General features: G+C 51.1%; 1 protein-coding gene across 1 annotated transcript; it reads right to left on the bottom strand.

Annotated features, from left to right (window-relative positions):
• Positions 1-228: 228 nt before the first annotated feature.
• Positions 229-17,876, bottom strand: Igsf9 (immunoglobulin superfamily, member 9). The gene is made up of 20 exons (XM_013030547.1): positions 17,810-17,876; positions 17,394-17,582; positions 12,105-12,257; positions 11,166-11,320; positions 10,821-10,938; positions 8,442-8,583; positions 8,186-8,331; positions 7,950-8,092; positions 5,485-5,625; positions 4,792-4,908; positions 4,467-4,617; positions 4,130-4,253; positions 3,716-3,891; positions 3,243-3,493; positions 2,956-3,040; positions 2,700-2,876; positions 2,363-2,405; positions 1,212-2,072; positions 832-959; positions 229-632 (listed from the first exon to the last, which is right to left on the bottom strand). Exons 1-20 carry the CDS (start codon positions 17,865-17,867, stop codon positions 451-453), a joined length of 3,540 nt encoding a protein of 1,179 aa, XP_012886001.1. The 5' UTR covers positions 17,868-17,876; the 3' UTR covers positions 229-450.
• Between the last annotated feature and the right edge of the window lie 1,434 nt (positions 17,877-19,310).

Below are 19,310 nucleotides of genomic sequence, written 5' to 3'. Positions count from 1 at the left end.
AGGGTCTTGCTATGCAGTCCAGGCTAACCTCACACTCACTATGTAGCCTAGACAGGACTGGAACTCCTTAATCCTCTTGCCTAAGCCTCTCATGGACCACCATACCCAGCTATCTAAACTACTCTCTAAGGGTCCAGTAAATTTCCCACCTCTCTTAGATTCAAAGGTACATAGTACATAGAAACATTTTTCAGACTTTTATTCACCTGTAAAAAACTTCACCCACACCACAACCATACACACACACACACACACACACACACACACACAGGCAAACTAAGAGCCCCACTCCAATCCAGACCCACCTAGGGGGCCAGCACATACATTCCATACCAAGTTCACCCAAGCTCAAGCTCTGTGCATAAGCACAAAATGGCAGGAGCAGCCTCTGAGATTGCAGCTAGGTCACACTGTAGGCTTCTCTGCAGGTCCATGCACCTTATCCCAGCCTTAAAGCAGAGTGGCCTGTTCCGGATGAGGGCTTGGTTGTCGATAGGCTGGTAGCCGGGCTCTGGTGGCATCTCGGCGGCGGCGGAAGGCCAGGAATTCCTCCCGAAGGGCTGCACAGCGGGCCTCAGGGCCAGCAGCATGGACAGTGTTCAGAAGGCAGCCTTCCTCTAAAGTCTTAGCACCTGCAAAAGGAAGGCAGGACAAGAAGAGAGGAGGCCTTGTAGTTCACTGGGTAAAGAGCTCAAGCCTAATATTCCAAAGGGCCTTGCAGTGTAGTGAACCAGGGGAGCAGGACACAGTGCACAGTAAGAAGCCTGGAGCTTAGGTCCTGACTGGTAACAGATGGGTCATGGTGGCAGAGGGGATGTGGGACAGCTATACCTAGCTCTGGCTCAACTTCAGGTCGAGGTCGAGAGCCTGCCAAGCCCAGGGGCCAAGTCTCCAGTAATTCCATGTCCCCAGGGAATTCTGAGTCCCATTCATAGTTCTCATCCACTGATGTGTTCCTCCTGTTAAAAGAGACAAATGCATGCAGTGGGTAGAGGAATGGAGGTATACAGGAAAGTCTCAACCTGGGGTCTTCAACTTAAGTGGAGCCCGAGGTTTCATGTGGAAATCTCTGGATATTAGCAAATACTTCGAAAAGAAGACAGGGTCTTTTGATTCGAGAGTGGAAAAAGAGCAGGGTGGTGGTGAGGAGAAATGCAGAATAACAGGACAAAACTGGGGCCAGAGCAAGGATTGCCAGGCCCTGCCCTCACCTTTTGCTGACTGTCACCACATGTTCCCTTCGAGGCCATCTCTCAGGGCCACTGGCCCAGCTGCTGGTATCTCCTGGAACAGGGCTGAGGTAGCTGCCCCCTGCAGAAGGGGCTGAGGAGGGGGGCCGCAGGAAGGAAGCACTTCCCCTTCCGCTGCTCTGGCTTGTGAGGCTGCCCCGAGGGGCAGCAGGGAGAAGGCCTGGCAGGACCCTCTCCCTCAGTGTCCAGTCGGCCAAAGCTGTGTAAGGAGGTTCTGAGGTGGGCCCAGCCCCTATCACAGCCCCAGGAAATGCCACCCTGGAGGATGGAGGCGGGGAGTCTGGGGGTGGAAGGAAAGATGAGGTGGGACAGAGTCTCGTATCCATGTAATCTGGGAGAGGAGCAGGGCTGGGTTCCTCAAGCGGAGGCCAGTCCCCATCCACATTCATCTCCCTGAAGAAAGGCAGGCTCAGGTACTGGAGCAGAGGTCCAGGTCCTGGCAGGGGGCCGGGGGAGGCTGCTGCAGGGGGCCCCACGGGGCTGATATCTGCAATGCAGAGGGGCTGTGGTACCCCACTGGGGCTGCTGCTGCTGCAGTCAAAGGACTGGGCCAGACGCTGGGCTGGGTTCCGAGGCTCTACCTGCTCCAGACCTGATTTTTCTTGGGAGGCCCCCACAGTGGACCCCATCACAAATCGCCCATCTGGCCCACGGCAAATGGGCTCCAGAGGTAAGGGCCCCCGACCAGGTGGTGAGTCTGGACGAGGGCTAGGAGGCCGGGCGGTCTCTCCCCAAAGCAGACTCTGCCGTAGACTGGGGACAGGGGAGCCCTGGAGCTTCAGTTTGGCCACACTGTCAGGACTGCCAGAGCCAGGAGCAGCGCTGGGGAAGGACAGGACATCAGGGTCTAGTCTTGAGAGGTTTGCTGTACAACCACCCTGTTGTACCATAGGGTAGAACCAGGAAAGCAAGCGAGGGAAGAACCAACGCGGTGGTGGGAACTTTACAGCGCAGGACTGCCTCAGGATGATGCCTCTGCTCGCTCACCTCACCTCCCTCTAACTTCATTTCCCACCCTCCTATTGGTCCCAAAGGTACAGAACAGGAAGCAGAGGATACTGCTGGGTAGAATAGGGAAGGTGGAAGGAAACCAGAGAGACAGAAGGACTTACTGTGATGCTGATTTCCTGGGTGGGGAGAAGATCAGAGGTGGATCTGTAAGGATGTGAGATCAGGAGGTGACACAACTAAAACCTGAGCCCTGGGGCACTGATGTCACCTGACAGTAGGTGCCCAACCCAAACCCTGTCTAGCTAGGAAGACTAGGCAAGGCCTAGTCCAGGACTACAAGCAGGTACATGGACCATGCAGAAGGGAGGGACTGTTCTCCTAGGTAGGAGGGGCTTAGGGATGGGCAGACTCTTCAGGTAGTAGTTAAGTTCTCAGCACCCAAGGGATGAGGATACAGGAGAGAGGAGGGAGAGGAGGAATGAGGGTGCTGGAACCTACCCTGGCGGAGGCGCTTGCGTCGACGCCGGGCAGCCCTGCGCCGGTTCATGAGGCAGGCAGCCAGGATGCTCACTAGGACAGCCACGCCCAGGAAGCAAACCCCACCTACCACACCAGCCAGTACGGGCTGCGGTAGGAGACCTGGGAGCTGTGTGCGTGAGGGGTAGACTTCCAGGCCTAGGAAAGGGACTAGGCGAGTCAGTGGGATGAGAACCCCCAAACCTCCCAGAACCCTTCCTTCCCACTAAGTCCTCACCAGAAGTGGAGACATTGGCTGTGTTGCTGGGATCACTGACGTAGTTACCCGCAAAAGCCACAAGACGAAACTCATAGAGGACATCCTGGAGATTAAGGGTGAAGTGCCAGGAAAGGGGTCAGACACCAAAAGTGCCCATGGCAAACCCCATTTACCAAGACTTTGCAGTTGGGAGGTAAGGATGAGGTAGAAAAGGGGAGGTGAAGATGGTCAGATCAGGGAGACAATGAGATCTGGAGAATGGATGGGACACTAAACAATGTTCAAAGGGCACCCCCAGCATCTACCTTGATGAGGCCTGGCACCAGCAGCTCCATTTCTGTCCCGGCTACAGCCCGGTCCAGCACCTCCCAGCCGTGGGAGCCCTGCCGTCCTTCTAAGACATAGCCATCCAACCTCTCAGGTACCATTTCTGGAGGATCCCAGTGCAGGAGAACTCCCCGGGGTGTCCTGACTGCCACCAGACCTCGAGGAGGTGACAAGAGAGGTGACATCTCTGTCGGAGGAAGCTTGGGGGTAGCTGGTGTGGTGGGAAGACCTGAATAGGGCAGATGGGCAAGATAAGAGTTCATGCTACCCCTCCCCTGGCCTTCCACAGTCCTCAGGGACTCAGCCATTCTGCTAGAGTCCTTCTGTACCCCAGGCTGCCCAGTACCTCTGCCCACTTCTGACCCCCATTTCCAAGCATCTAACCACCTTTCCCCTCAGCCTTTCTCCTTCCTGTATCTGGTCTGCTGCTCTGGGATGGAAGGTCTCTCACCTTCTGGTGCAGACAAGACGATCTCACTGAAGGGCCCACTGCCCAGCTTGTTTTGAGCCAGGACACTGAACTGGTACTGAGTGTGGGGCTGAAGCCCTGGCACTATGAGGTGGGCTTCCCCCACAGGCACTGCCAGAGACACCCAGTCGTGGTGAGCTCGGTCAGGACGCTTGGCCCTGGGAAACATGGAGAATGGTTCATGAGTTCATGAGAGAGGAAGTTCAGAAAGGCTGGAAGAGGAAGATCAGAGAACTGGCTTCCTCCCTCTGCTCAACCACCCAACCTCTCAGGGCCTGGACTCTGAATTCTAAGAGTCTGGAAACAGGGCCCCAGAAGGAAGACACAGCTAGGAATCAGGGGGAAAGGGCAGAGGGCCTGATAGACCCAGGGTGAAGATGGGAACAAGTCACTCACAATGGGGTATACCAGACACTGAATCGCTGCAGATAGCCACCATCAAAGCCAGGCTCCCAGGAGACATTGGCACCCTTGGGCAAAGGTGCTACAGACACATTGGTGACCACATGAGGACTGGTACCTGGGTAGGGGGAATGGAAGGAAAATGGTCCAAGCCCTAAGGGAAGGTGAAAAGCAAGTGGGGGCAGGGGATAGGGGTGGGGGGCTCTATCTTCCATCTATCATCCCATGAGTCCCATACCCTCAATCCCCCATTTGGGACTCTACAATTGACTCTTCAGTCTCCCGTTCCACATGAATTCTCCCAGGCCCATCTCCCTGTCCAACCACTAACCCAGCACATAGACGTTGGTGGCAGTGGCCACTCGGGCCACAGCATTGCTGGCACTGCATTCCCAGCGTCCGTGGGCCTCTTTGGTCAATGGTCGCAGGATGAGGCTGTTGTTGCTGTCCACCTGAGCCTGGCCCCGCAGCCCCCGGCCCACCTAGAGAACCACTGGTCAGCCCTGAGGACACACGCAGCCACCCCTCACCAAGGAGGCCACTCATCTCTCCAGGAGTCATGGCTTCTCCCCACCCTCCAGGAACCCTCCCTCTGAGAACATGCTCTTTCCCATTAAATGGCCAGAGGCTCAGGAATAGGGGATCAGGCACCTTACCTTGGCCCAAGAAATGGTTGGAGGAGGGTCTCCTCCGGCAGAGCAAGGGATGAGCAGCTCCCGCCCTACTTCTTGAAAATATTCTTCTTTAGGCCGTTCTATAAAAGCTGGGGGAGCCTGTGGGCCAGCTCTGCATTGGGAGGGGCCTCCCTCAAGGCCGCTCTTGCAGCTCTGTCTAAGGTTGGGCCCATCCCTTTTGAGCTCCCTGTCATATTGTACAGTCTGTGTCCATCTCTCTGTGTTCATCTCTGCCTCTCACTTACTCCCTAGCTTTGTCTCAGTCCCCATAGGTATTTGCTGCAGGGAACTGGTGGCACAGCAAAGGACTGCTGGTCCTGCGAGACTCTCTGGAGATGTTCAAACCTCTACCAATCACCCTCTCTCTCACCACTTCACTCCCTTTCTCACAGCCCCAGAGAGGAGGCAGCAGGGGTGAAGACTAGCCAGGGCTAAAACAGATATATTTGGTAAGTGTGTTAGGTGGCTGGCATTCCACCTCTCTGGCACCATCTCTACACAAACCTGTGGGATGTCATCTGACAGTGGCTGCTGTGGCCACCAGGGGAAACACAGATTTGGAAGTTCCTCCTCACAAGAGTCTGTCCCACCCCACCCCATCACTCTGAGCTAAACACAAATCATCCGCCACCTAACCTAATGTCTTGGCAGGCTTCTGGCCTATGTGGACCTCACCTTGAGCAGCACACGGGTCACAGCAGAGGGTCCGGCTGTACCAAGACTGTTGTAGGGGGTGCAGGAATATTCTCCCAGAGCATCTTCATTCCCCAGAGCAATAATCAGTGAGCCTTCTGGGCCCTGGGACCAGCCGGGAAACTGGAGGGCAGAGAAGATGACAACTAGAGGAAGAAACTCAACCAAGGCCAGGCTAGGCACCAGAGGCAACACCAAAGTAGAGAAAGACTGCTCAGGCACTCCACAACTTAAGTGCTTCACCCACTCTCTGCACTCCAGCTCTCCATTCCCCTTTCCTCTACAGGGGCCACGCAGTGTGTGTGAGGCTGTGATTGCACAGCTGCGGGGGCCTGCATGAATGATTCCCCTGGAGATGTGCCATGTGGACTACCTGCCTGCAGTGACCTCCCTGCCCTCATCACCCAATTCTGCATCCTCCATCCCAAACCAGCTCCTATTTCTACATCAAGCCCACCTCTCATTATCCTCCTCAATAAAGTGTGATCCTTTCCAATCCCCATCTGAATACTGCTGTCTGAGCACAGGGCCCATCCATCTTCATCAGCTCAGACTTCATAACCCCTAACCTACACTATCTCAACAGCTCACACCACCTCTCATGGTCCATTCCAGCTCATGAACTCAACTCCTGATTGCTCAGATAGATAGATACATAGATAGATAGATAGATAGATAGATAGATACATAGATACATAGATACATAGATACATAGATAGAGATAGATCACATACATATTATATATAACACATATATAACATATATCTAACATATATATATATATATTATATATATATATATATATATATATATAAATTTTAGGGCTTGAATTCAGGGCCTGAGCACTCATCTGAGCTTTTTTGCTCAAGACTAGCACTGTACCACCTGAGCCACAGCACCACTTCTGGCTTTTTCTTTTAAAGTGGTACTGAGGAATCAAACCCAGGGCTTCATGCATACTAGGCAAGCACTCTACCATTAAGCCACATTCCCCAGCTCTGACTCTGATATTTGTTATACATCTTTGCTGGAAAAAATATTCTAGCTCCAATTGCCTATAGAGTTTTTAAATATTTAACAAAATTTTGAGTACTACTATTGTAAAATCCCTGAGATTCAAAGATGCAAGGAGAGCCAGGGATCACTGATTTGTGCCTGTAATCCTAGCTACTCGGGTGGCTGAGATCTGAAGATCGAGGTTCAAAGCCAGCCCAGACAGAAAAGTCCATGAAACTTTTGTTTGGTTTTTGTCAGTCACAGGGCTTGAACTCTGAGCCTGGGTGCTGTCCCTCAGCTCTTCAGCTCAAGGCAAGCTCTCTACCACTGGGGCCACAGCACCACTTCCAGTTTTCTGGTGGTTTATTGGAGATAAGAATCTCATGCCCATTGCAACAAGGATACTCACAGGACAGTATATTGGGAACGAACTTTACAACTTTGGTGAGGGGGCGTGGAGGAAGGGATAGTGGAACAACAACAGGGAAGGGGTAACAATGATCAACAAGTAATGTTCTCATTGCCTTACTCATGTAACTGTGACCACTCTGTACAGCATCTTTACAGTCATGAGGCCTGGGTGGTCTCCCTCAGCTCTTCAGCTCAAGAATAACAATCTACCACTTTAGCCACAGGGCCACTTCCAGTTTTCTGGAGGTTAATTGGAGATAAGAGTCTCACAGACTTTCCTGCCCGGGCTGGCTTTGAACCATGATCCTCAGATCTCAGCCTCCTGAGTAGCTAGGATTACAGGCATGAGCCACCAGCCCCAGGCTGAAACTTTTATCTCTGATAAATTGCTCAGAAAAAGCTGGAAGTAGCCCTGTGGCTCAAAGTGATAGAGTGTTAGCCTTGAACAAAAGATGCTGAAGGACCTTGCCCAGGCCTTGAATTCAAGCTCCAGGACTGGCAATAAGTAACTAACTAAATAACTAAATAAAGCAATGCTAGGCCCCAAGGAATCTGTTGTCTCTGCAGGCAAAGCACCCGGTCACTTAGGAATGAAGTAGTATTAAATTGGCATGGAGTTGTTGTCCCCCCCCACTTTAGGTCCCAACCTGACTTTATAGCTTTTTCTACACCACGTGTGTCCCTACAGGCACTCTCTGCAGCTCCCATAAAATTGCCCAATTCATTATTCCAAAAGCACCCTATACTGTGTCCTGCCTCTGGGTCATGATTTCTGCATGGAATGATCTTCACCCTCCAAGGCTCCTTACCAAAGACTCTGTTACTGATCTGTCATCAATTATGCTTGAGAGAAAGGCATTTATTCCATCCCTGGCCTCCCCACAGGGTCTCTGTTGCTGTTCTACCCCCAGAACAGGATTGATGCTTCTTTGCCAACATCCAAGTGTATGTTTCTTAGGCACGGAGCTAACTCCACTCCAGGCCTTATACCCCAATATTACCAAGCTAAGACTTGTATTCCCCCTGCCCCACGTGCATACCTTGTCCAGCTGCAGGGCCTGCCCATCCTTGGTCCAGCTGACAAATAGCAGTGGGGGGTTCGCACGAACTGGGCATCGGATCGTCCCCCGCATTCCTATGGGCAGGGGCGTCTCAGGAGGCATTGTAGTCACCTGTGCTGGGTCTGGAGGAGAAACAGGGTCGAGGTTGAGGGAAAAGGCCTTGTGCTGGCCTAGGGGAGGGAACAGACTCTAGAAGGAGCTGGGGTCAGGCTTACAGAGCACAGTGAGATAGGCAGAGGCGGAGGGCGAGTGCAGAAGGCCATTGCTGGGCACACAGGTATAGCGGCCAGCATCATCCGGCTGGACAGCCTGCAGCCGAAGGCTTCCATCCACCAGGATCCGCACTCGGGACTGCAGCCGGCTGCAAGATGGCATGTGTGAGGAGGGTCTAAGTCTTACCCAACCAAAGGGCTCCGCAAAGACTGCTCATCAGTTCTCTATCACCACAGCCCCAAGTGTGGGTGACCTCACCTAATGTGGAAAACATTGATGCCGTCTTGGAACCAGCTGTAGGTGAGGTTAGCAGGGTATGCCTCAGCCTGGCAGGCCAAGGAAGCATCCTGCGTGGCATTGACTGTGTGATTCTCTGGGGGTACAATGATGACAGGGGGTCCTGCGAGGAACACAAAGGAGAAAAGTGACTTGAGTCACACACAGAGTCTTCCCAGAACGTTCTGGTACAACTTTTCCTGATATGCTCTCTGGTATATAGGTTAGGATGCCCTAGGGCCTTGGGATCCTGAAATGGGATCTCCCCCTTGTGCATAACAAAAGCTCATTCTCTCTCTCTCTCTCTCTCTCTCTCTAAGCCCCCCCTTCCCAAAGTCTCCCTGTTCCTTCAGAGGTGACACTATTCATATCGTTTCCCCTGCCTAGCAAGTACTGGGGAAGATAGTTTTTTATTTGTTTAGTTGGCTTTGTGCTGGTGCTGGTGCTTGAACTAAGGCACACACTCTACCACTTGAACCACAGCTCCACTTCCATCTTTTTGGTAATTAATTGGAGATAAGAGGCTCACAGACTTTCTGCCTGAACTGATTTCAAACCATGATCCTCAGATTTCAGCCTCCTATGGAGTCAGGATTATAGGAGCCACCAGCATCTAACTTTTTTTTTTTTTTTTGGTGTGGGTCCTAAGACTTGAATTCAGGGCTTAGGTATAATCCCTGAGCTTTTTTTGCTCAAGGCTAGCACTCCACCACTTGAGCTCCACTTCCTAGGGAGGATAATTTTAACTCTGCTCACCTTTCCTGTCCCTAAGTCACCCCATGCCCCTTCCTCTTATCCAGGTACTCATACCCTACCCAAGATACTATAACAAGTCAACACAGGCTCATCTGTGTAGATGTCACAGCAATGACCATTTATGCAGACAGGTCATCTTCACCCACAGAACACTTCTGCTCCAGGACCCGCAGTGGTTCCAGGTCTAACACACTGAGCTCACAGTTCTAGGCCTAGGATCCATCTCTCCACACACCAGCCCTCATGAACTCCTTCAGGTCAATCTGGACAGCAGGCATCAGGCAGACTCCTATTTCTATGTCTCAGCTCCCTGAACCACAGGTCTGGAATGTTCTGCCCTAGGGCCTCCTGCACACCTGTCTCTGACCACTGTAGCTACATGGTCCTCTAGGTCTCAGTGTATGACTAGTCAGTATAAGAGGGAATGCCAGGGCTGGCACTGAGTGCCTAGCACTTTGCCTGCTCATCTTATTACTCTCTGTAAGAGGCAATGAGGAAGGAATTGTTGCTTCCTTTTGATAGTGGAAGAAACAGAGGCTCAGAGGCAGAGCGATGGTGAGGTGACGTGCCCTAGGTCAGTAGGGGAAGCATGATTCCTCTTCAGGCTTTTTTTTTTATTTTGGTCAGTCATGAGGCTTGAACTCACAGCCTGGGCATTGTCCCTGAGCATTTTTTTTTTCTCAAGGCTAGTACTCTTCCACTCTGAGCCACAGTGCCACTTCCAGTTTTGTGGTAATTAACTGGCCATAAAAATCTCACACTTTCTGTCTGGGCTTGCTTCAAACTGTGATTCTCAAATCTCAGCTTCCTGAATAGCTAGGATTGCAAGTGTGAGCCACCAGTGCCCAGCTTGATGATGCCGGAATCTCTATCTTTAACCATTATCCAATACTGTCCTACTCATAGTACCATAGAGAGCAACTCTTCCCACTTTATCTCCCAGACAGGTAACAGGCCCCGGGAAGGCCTCACACACCTCAGCTTGCCACAATCAGCAATTACTGTGTGCCATTCACTGTGCTTGGCTGAACCTAAATTCTTGTCAGTCTTGAAATGGAGATATGTACTTTTTTGATGAGAAAACCAACTCACAGCCTAATACCAACACTCACCTCCTCCTCTACCATGCTTCTGAGAACTAAACATCTATTTGTCTACTAACTGATCCTTATTAAAAACCAATTGAAACCAGGCATCGGTGGCTCACACCTGTAATCTTAGCTACTCAGGAGGCTGAGATCTGAGGATCACGGTTCAAAGCCAGCCCGGGAAGGAAAGTCCAAGAAACTCTTACCTCCAATAAACCACTAGAAAATCGGAAGTGGCGCTGTAGCTCAAGCGGTAGAGCACTCGCCTTGAGCTGAAGAGCACAAGGACAGCGACCAAGCCCAGAGTTCAAGCCCCACAACCAATAAAAATAAAAAATAAAAATAAAACCAATTGGTTTGAGAGCAACAGCCTGCACTTAGAGACTTCTCAACCTGTATCGACCTCCTCCCCCCAGGAACAAGCCTCCTTCCTGTCTTCTTGTGTTTCTCCCAAATACAGTTCATTGTCTTCTCCCCTAGGCATCTTCTGCCTCCAGTACTCCCAACCAAAAAGCACCTAGCACCAGAAGCTGGGTGGCATGGGTGGCACTGCCCTCAGTGCTGGAGGCTTGGCATGTATAGACTCCAGCTCTGCTTCGGGTCACCTTCTGGATCCATAGTGTCTCGTTCTGCACCTGAGGAAGGAAGGAGTCCTTAAGAGTAAAATCCCTTTCTGCACAACCAGCCTCAGTCCAGGTACTTCCAAAGTTGGCCAGCAGAGGGAGGCAGCACCCCAGACTCAAAGAACCAATGCAAAGCCCTTCCTCTGACCCAGCTCCCAGTCTGATGCCCCCCACCTGCTCAAGCCCCAGCCCTCCAGCTCTGATCCACCTTCCCTCAATGCTCCAGCTGGCCTACTCACTCGTAGCTGACTGTGGTCCTGGCCAAGGTCCTGTCCTTGGAACTTCCAAGTCACTCGTGGTTGGGGGCTCCCTCGGGCTACACAGTGCAGGGTAACTGGCTCCAATTCCTTCACTTCAAGGACTTGAGGAGGTGTCTCTTGGAACTGTGGGGGAGCTATTGGGAAGAGGGTGATCACAGCCCATCAGAGCAGTTAGCAGCCCCCCAAACATCGTCCAAGGCCTAGGAGACAACTTAGGATTGCGGCCTCGTTCCACCAGCCTGCCCAGCTTCATAGGAATCCCACTCCAAATCTATTGTACCTAGAAGAAAATGAGAATTGTACCACCCATCTCCACATACTGGTCTGGCCTGGCCTGGCTGTGCAGAGATGGGATGGAGGAGGGGGGCGGGGTGGGTGGAGAAGGAGACAAGGTTTGGGTGAGAGCTAAATGTCCCACTGTTCCGAGTTAGGAGATTAGGATCCTACACGTACTCTACCACTCAGTGCCAAGTGCCATTTCTCCACCCACTTCTCTGCCCCAATCTCACCTCCAAAATGAGAATGATTATGACTTTGTTTTTAGAGAGTTAAGTGAAGTCATGAGTAAAAAGATGCTTTGAAAACATAAGGTTCTGTTTAAGGGTAAGCTGTTTCACTCAGAGCCCAACAACAGTCCTCCATTCTCTACTCACGACCCCAGCAGAGCCCGACCAGAAAAGAGAAAGTTTCTCAACGGAGCCTAGGGGGCTGATTAGATTTGGATTTGAAGACTTGGAAGGGCAGGCTGGTGGGGAAGGGAAAGAATCAACCACTAATTGGGCAAACAGGGAGTGTCAGGAAGGGTGGGGTTTTGTCCCTGCCTGCGGGCTGGAAACTCCACTTTCCCTTCCCTTTCTCCACCACCCCCATCCCCTGCATGTTCCTCCCTCCCTGCAACACTTCTCCCCAGCTTCATACAATTGACTGTCAGGTGCACCCAGGAGCCGTTGGCAAAATCCTCTTCAGGACTGTGCTGATCCAAGAAGAGCACACGACATTCGTACCAGCCCTGGTCTTCAACTCGAAGCCCCTCGATCTGGAGAGATGCTCCTGCTTGAAGTCGGACTCGTCCTGGGGTATTGGGAAGCCCTGGGTCAGGGGTGCTGAAGGGATCTAGCAGGAGGCCTCCACCCCTGTTCACAGTGGCCATTCTCTGTGGTAGAGACTAGGCTCACTCTCTGTTACCCTGATTAGAGTGAGGGTCTACACAGGTGAGCCCGGGTCATTGAGGGCAGGTTGCTGTGTTCAGCCCTTCCACCTGCTTCTGCCTTCCCACAGCTGACACCCAGCCGAGACAGAGAACCCAGAAGGGTGAGTAGAACATTTTACTGAACTCCACCTAGCTCCTGAGACTGGTTAGAGGGAGAGGATTGAAAAGCCAGCATTTGATCTCCTCTGAAGTTCTGTAGATCTGCCTATCGCAGAAGTCTATTTGTAAGGGCAAAGTATGGGTTCCCTTGGGTATTCTTCTGGCAGAAGGCATGTCCCTGGAACCCCCAGCTGTGTTTGGGGCCCTAGCAGGGACCTAGACCTCGCCTGTCAAAGCCTCTAATCCCTCATTTCTATTATCAGCTGTCTAAGCGCCTTAGGTGGCCAGAGCCCAGCCCAGCCAGGCCGCAGAGTCAGCAGCCATCTCACCCCATCCCCATCACACCCCAGGGCACTCAGGCTTTTGCTGACAAACCACATGTAGCTCCACAAAGCCACACACCACAGCACAAGCAGACAGCTCGTGCTGTGGGGACCCTGAGTCAACATCCACAACATCCCCCCAGGCTCAGACTAAGGTGTCCATGCATCCCACAGCACTCTCCCTGATGGAATCCCTGATGGAATCAGCTTCACCAGTCCCTGGCAGTGCAGCCTAAAGAGAAAGACATACACGCTTGGCAGCCAGAGACCTAGGTCCAAGTCCAGCTCTGTTGTGGACTCCTTTGGCTAATAACTTAACCTGTCAGTTTTAGTTTCCTCATCTATGAAAATGAAAACTGAAAAAAAAAAGTTGGGGGTGTGGCAGAGGGTGAGATAACGGAAAGAAGGCACACAGCCTAGTGCCTGGCTCGTGTGGAAACTCAAATAAAGGCTGCTACCCACAGGACGAGGCTTCAGATCTGAAATCAGGAGCCTGTGCTCACCCTAGGCCCCATCACTTACTGATAATCACCATCTCCCTTTCCTCTCCCACATTGGTAAACTGCACCACAACCTTGTTTCCTCCATCACCCCTCCTTTATCTATTTGCTTAGCGTAGCTTCCAAATCCTACCTCCTAAGTATTTGTATTGCCTTCTCTACCATCACTGATGCCAGCCATCTCTCTTCCTTGGGTAGTTGAGCTAATTCCCTCTATACTCACCAGCTGCCTTCTCCCACAGTGACCTCTGGAGTAGACCAATGGTAGACAAGGGTAGGGCTTTTAACATCATGCCCACTCTAGCCCTTCCTCACAGTCAAAACTCCAAACCTGTTGGTATAATCACCCTCTCTGATCTGCTACTATGCTGCTTCTGGAATGACCTGCCCCAAGATGGTAAGTCAACTGGCTCTGATCCTACAGAGAAGAAGTGGAGGCCAGGGTCTTTTTTAATTCTAAGAATGGATCCTGGGTGTGAATTCTTTAGGATGGGAGTTCCAGCTTAAAGGGCTAGGCGTTTAATCCCCACCCAGCAGATAAGACTAGGCCTAGCAGGTAAATATTTAACATAATCAAACCCTTCTACTCACCAGCAGGATTCTTTGATAACCCTAAGCTGTCTGTATACTGAGCCTCACAGACCCCAAAATACAGCCCCCTTATATGTCCCATATAATAGTAACTTTTCATTATGGCTTTTTTTTGTTGTTTTTCTTTTTCTTTCTTTTTTTCTTTTTCTTTTCTTTTTTTTTTTTTTGCCAGTCCTGGGACTTGAACTCAGGGCCTGGGCACTGTCCCTGAGCCTCTCTGTGCTCAAGGCTAGCACTCTACCACTTGAACCACAGCATCATTTCTGGCCTTTTCTGCTTATGTGATACTGAGGAATTGAACCCAGGGTTTTATGCATGCTAGGCAAGCACTCTACCACTAAGCCACATTCTCAGCCACATTATGGCATTTTTTGAGCTCTGGAAGGAAAGAATGAAGAGGGAAGGGAGTTGAGCGCTGAATATGGGCCATGTATTAGGCCTTGTCATTATATTCCATTCTCCCAAAAATTTCATTGTGGATGAAGGAACAGATATTTTCTTCCCAAAACTACTCAGCTTAGTAACACTGAACACTGGCATTAGGGTCCAGTGATGTACAAGCGATTGAGCACAAATGCCTATATTCCCACTCTGGAAATTGGAAGACAATGACAAACTGTCCTAGAATACCCAGTACACAATTCTTCAAGTCCTCAATTTTCTCGGAGACCTGGGCTGCAGTGGTACACAGAGGGGCAGGAAGATGCAGGGGTCCTGACACCTCCTGAGGCCTGGACCATCCTCCTGGAAGCCTGTGTTCCAGCCACAGGACCAAATCCACCAGACTTCAGATCTTCCCATATGCCAGTTGTAGGAAAGAGAAAGGACAGCAGCTGCTCTGTAAGGTTTTCCAAAGAGGAAAATCATACTGCCTTGAGCCAATGTGGGCAAGTGTGTGTTCACCCATATAGAAGTTCAAAACATGGCACTTGGCTCTGTCCAAACATTGCACTATGAAACAAGAGGAGCAAGCAAGGTGTTCAGGGAGATGTAATTAGGCAGATGGTTTTGAAGGACAATGGGAGATGACTAAAGCAAGCAGGAGAGTCCTAACCAGAGATCGAGACAACTGATTTTTTTTTTAATCAAACAGCACAGTGAGAAAATGTGTGTCATTTCTGTGGTGTGCGGCATCTTGAACCGGCCAAGAAACACAACACAAAAGTCAAGGGCCAAGAGCCTGTCTCAAGGATGCAAAGAACTGGTCTAACTAACATCCGTTCTGGGAAAACTAGAGTATAGACTAAAGCCCTGTAAAGACATTCTACAGGCACATTGCTAAATACTTTACCTACAGTAGCTAATTTAATCTGACTCCAAATCCTAGCTCAAACCAGGCACCAGTGGTTCATGACTGTAATCCTAGCTACTTAGGAGGGTGAGATCTCAGGATCTTGGTTTGAAGCCAACCTGAGCAGGTAAAGTCCATGACACTCTTATCTCCAATTAACCACCAAAAGTCTGGAAAGGTTGAACTATGACTCAAATGGAAGAGCACCAGCCTTGAGCAAAAAAGCTAAGGGGCAGCACCCAGGCCCTGTATTTAAGCCCAAGGACTGCCCCACACACACACACACACACACACAATTTATATTAGGGGTTTTTTTGGGGGAAGAGACTGGTCTTGTTTTGTTTTTTGCTACTTTTGTATGAGTTTATAATAAACCCAATCTCCTCTGCTAGATAACTTTTAGTCCTCCAAGCCTGAAAGCCTCTTCACAGTGGTCAGGAAAGCTCTGTATCTCTCTCATGGTTCTCACACATTCTAGGCCACCAGCCCCACACACAATCCCAGGCCCATCTTCCTTCCACTGGCCCAGAGGGTTTATGACAGAACAGCATTGTCCTTAGCAACCTCCACCTCCAGTTGCTTAGCAACTGCAGTTTCAAGTCCCCTACACAAAAGCTGAGAGGCCCCTTCTGCACTGTGAGGCAATAAAAGGGTTAATGGGCCCAGGGGCCTTCTTCTTGGGGTCCTGACTCTCTGGACCAGTTCAAGCTAACCAGGAGCTCCAAACTGGTCAGGGGCAGAGGTGGAAACAAACCATAGGGGTAGAAGGAAAGTTCCAAAGGTTATAGTTCATGGTCCTTGTAGTTCAAGAAGCAATACAGAATTAGAAAGAAACCTACAGGTAGATAGTCACTAGCCATCCAGTAACTTGTCTGCCTGGAGGACTGCCAGACAGGACAGAGGCTGGAGGAAGGGAGAAGTTCCCCACCTTTTTGGGGGAGTCTCTGGGAAAGCCCTTTTCTAAGAACTTCTCCTCTACCTCTGCTACCTAGCCTTCCCTCAGGCAACATTCTGAATCTGTTCAGCGTCAGCTCTGTAGTCCTAAACCATGTCCAGGCAGGCAGAGACAGGAGGTGGGCAAAGGCATTTTTCCCCCTCTGCTGTGCTAATTGGGGCCTCACTTTCAAGTCCCTGAGGGCTTCTGTAGACACATACACACTCCCACCAGGCTGTTTGCCAGTAACTGTCCCCAGTTTGAAAATAAACTCTCCTTCTGCAGCACCTGCCTGTGCTCAGCCTGCCCTGGAGGCCCAGCCCGCCTGTGGCAAGAGCCCAGCCAATCCCAGGGCATCTCTCATGATTCAAAACTAAAGAGGGAAAAGGTGGGGGTCCCCATTAACATCCTCCCTAGTGGCTTTTTCTGAGTTTCACCTCTGAAGAAGCAGTAGCAGTACTCTGTCTTGCTCAGCAACTCAAACCCATGGTGAGAACCTCCTGCAGGCCCTCTGAGACCTAATACTACCTCTGAGACCTGATACTAAACCAAGCAGATTTAAAGTTCCATCCGATTAGGAGCAAGAAGTCCACTGCAGGGGTCCAGATGGGGGGCAGTAGAAGCAGCAACCCAGCCAGCCCCATCCATGTATTAACTAACCTTTGGGAAATTGAGCCCCTCCACCCCCAGCCTGCCTTCTCGGTGCAGTGCACATACTCTTTTCTACTCAGAATCAAGCTATGCCCCATCCCTCCACTACCAAGAAGCAAAGAGGCTGGAGCCCCACCCACCCTGCTGCCCCTTTAGCCCACTCCCTAAAAGCCTGGAACCCCCAAACTAGCGTCTCAGACTGTGGGGGATGGGAAGACAGGGAAACAAGCAGATAGGAGAGCCAAAGAATAGGCTCAGGCTAAGCGATTACAGATCAGGATGGAATCAGGGAGGTTGCACGATGAATGACTGGAAAATTGGGATGGGTACTTGGAACAGGACTGTAGGATCTCCTGTGGAACAACCAGGCGAAGTTCTAAATGATACAGCTATAGTATGCACACAGGTGTGTGTGTGTGTACACACGTGTGTGTGTATGACCCCTTCAGTGAATCAACATGCTGGGAAGCACAGCCATGCTTGTTAAGCAGAGGAAGGCAGTGGAGCAGGAGATGAGAGTGGAGCAGGACTAGAGATTGCACTCAGCCTACCCAGCTTCATTTTTGTTTGGGATACCTCCCTCCCTCCCACCTGAGGAGAACTCTTACCCACGTAATCAGGGTCGATTCGGGGAGAGTAGAGGCCAAACTGGATGAAGATGGGAAGCAGGAATCCAAAGCGCAGCCACTCGATGACATGCAGAGGGGGCCGGCCAGCCGGGGGCAGCAGGTCACAGCCCAGCACTGCACTCTCCCCAGCCCGGCCCACCACAGAAACCACCTCAGGCTTTCTTCGACCTGCATGGTGGGTGGCATGAGGGCACAGCAGGGGATCAAAGTGAGAGCTGGGAGGGGAAGTTCCATCAGTATCTCTATAGGCTCCTTAGGACTTTGGGTAGAGGAACCCTTCACTAGAACCAGCCCTAGCCATCTCCTAACCTCACACACTTACAGAGGACCCCTTGAGGAACACCCCACACCCCAAAGCTAACAGGGAGTTGTTGAGCCCCAAGGATCCAGCTCACCGTCAGCCCCCTGGCTGATGATCAGGCTGAGGATGGCCAGACCGAAGCACCAAACCATAGCCCAGCTGGCCTGCTTGCCCAGCCCCTCCTAGCCACAGGAGCCCAGATGGAGGGGCCGAGAGATGTCCACTGCCCAGGAATCCTGGGATCAAATCCTTCTGATTAGGCCTCGGGTTTCAGCTCTCGTGTACCACCTGAGGTGGCTGTTCTCTGGAGACTCCAACAGCTCTAAATGCAAATGCAAGGCAACAGGCAGAGTTGGTCAGTGGTGGAGCCCAGAAGAAACTCCAGTCAGAGAAAAACACTAGGGAAAAATGGAGGGAGGAAAGCAAATAAGTGGGCTAGGGAGAGGCCAGTGAAGAGACAAGGATCATTTCTGTTGTAATGGTGGACATTGAACCCAGGGCTTCCCATATGTTAGGCAAGCACTCTATCATTAAGAATATATCCCTAGTTCCCAAGGCCAGAGATTTTAAAGCCCTGGGATTAAGCCAGAGAGCAGAGGACAGGGTGAGGAGACTACATAGGTAAGAAAATGGCAGGAGCCAACTGAGTTGGAAGGATCCTAAAGCAGAGAAATTCTATGAAAAGCAGAGGAATTCTAAGAAACCCTGAATTATGATATTGTTGGCAACAACTAGGAGAAACTGGGTGGTTCTTATATGTGGAGGAATAAGATTATTCAGGGAAATATGAGAGATCAGGATCCTCATAGCTCAACCTTCTCTCTCTTCTCTTTGCTTACTCCTGATGGTAACACAGTAACAGAAAAGCAAGGTAGAACCCATGTTATGGCTCCCACTCCAACTGTGACCAATGAGGACCTGGAGGCGGTCATTCTGGATTAGAATCTAGCTGCTTAAGCCCCCCAAAGAGGCCCCTAAGACCCTCCCACACAATCTCTTGCCCAATTTCCTAACTCTATGTGTAAAGTCCTATGCCCTCTTTACAAAGCCTTCCTATACTACTTTGAGACAAGAATTTGAGAGAGGAGGAGCTGTCTCCCCTATTTGCTGATATGGGGGGGCCCAGCACCCTCCTCCAAGTCTGGGCAGGTCCTGGGGCTGGCAGTAGGCACCACTTCCCCTTCATGATGCTGCCAGGCAGCCCTACCTCTGCCAGGCACCTTGGCTCAAATGCCTCATCCCAATTCCTCCCACTCTCTCTTCTCCAGTATCCTGAGGCACCAGTGTTTGCCAGGCCATCCCTTTCCCAACGCTAGGGGCATAATCCCCAGAAGACAAAAATGCCTGTATCCTTAGGTGTACCAAATGAACCCGGGGCACAAAGGGTAGGAATTGTTGACAGTCTAGGCCCCATCAGTCCTAAGGCAGTCATGTGGAGACAGACGGCCCTTGCCTGGGCCTGGCAAATCTAAGTGGACTCTGCTCTGGGGCCTCCACCCTTCTTGTCCTCACAGTTCAGTACTGGCTATAAAATATCTCCTCCCTGTCTCTCTATTCAATACCTGACTCCTGGGAATTCTGCAGCAACATTCCCA

Source organism: Dipodomys ordii, unplaced genomic scaffold (assembly GCF_000151885.1).
Source record: "Dipodomys ordii isolate 6190 unplaced genomic scaffold, Dord_2.0 Scaffold131, whole genome shotgun sequence".
In the NCBI taxonomy this organism is placed as follows: domain Eukaryota; kingdom Metazoa; phylum Chordata; class Mammalia; order Rodentia; family Heteromyidae; genus Dipodomys; species Dipodomys ordii.
This window is presented reverse-complemented; position numbering and strand designations above follow the sequence as displayed.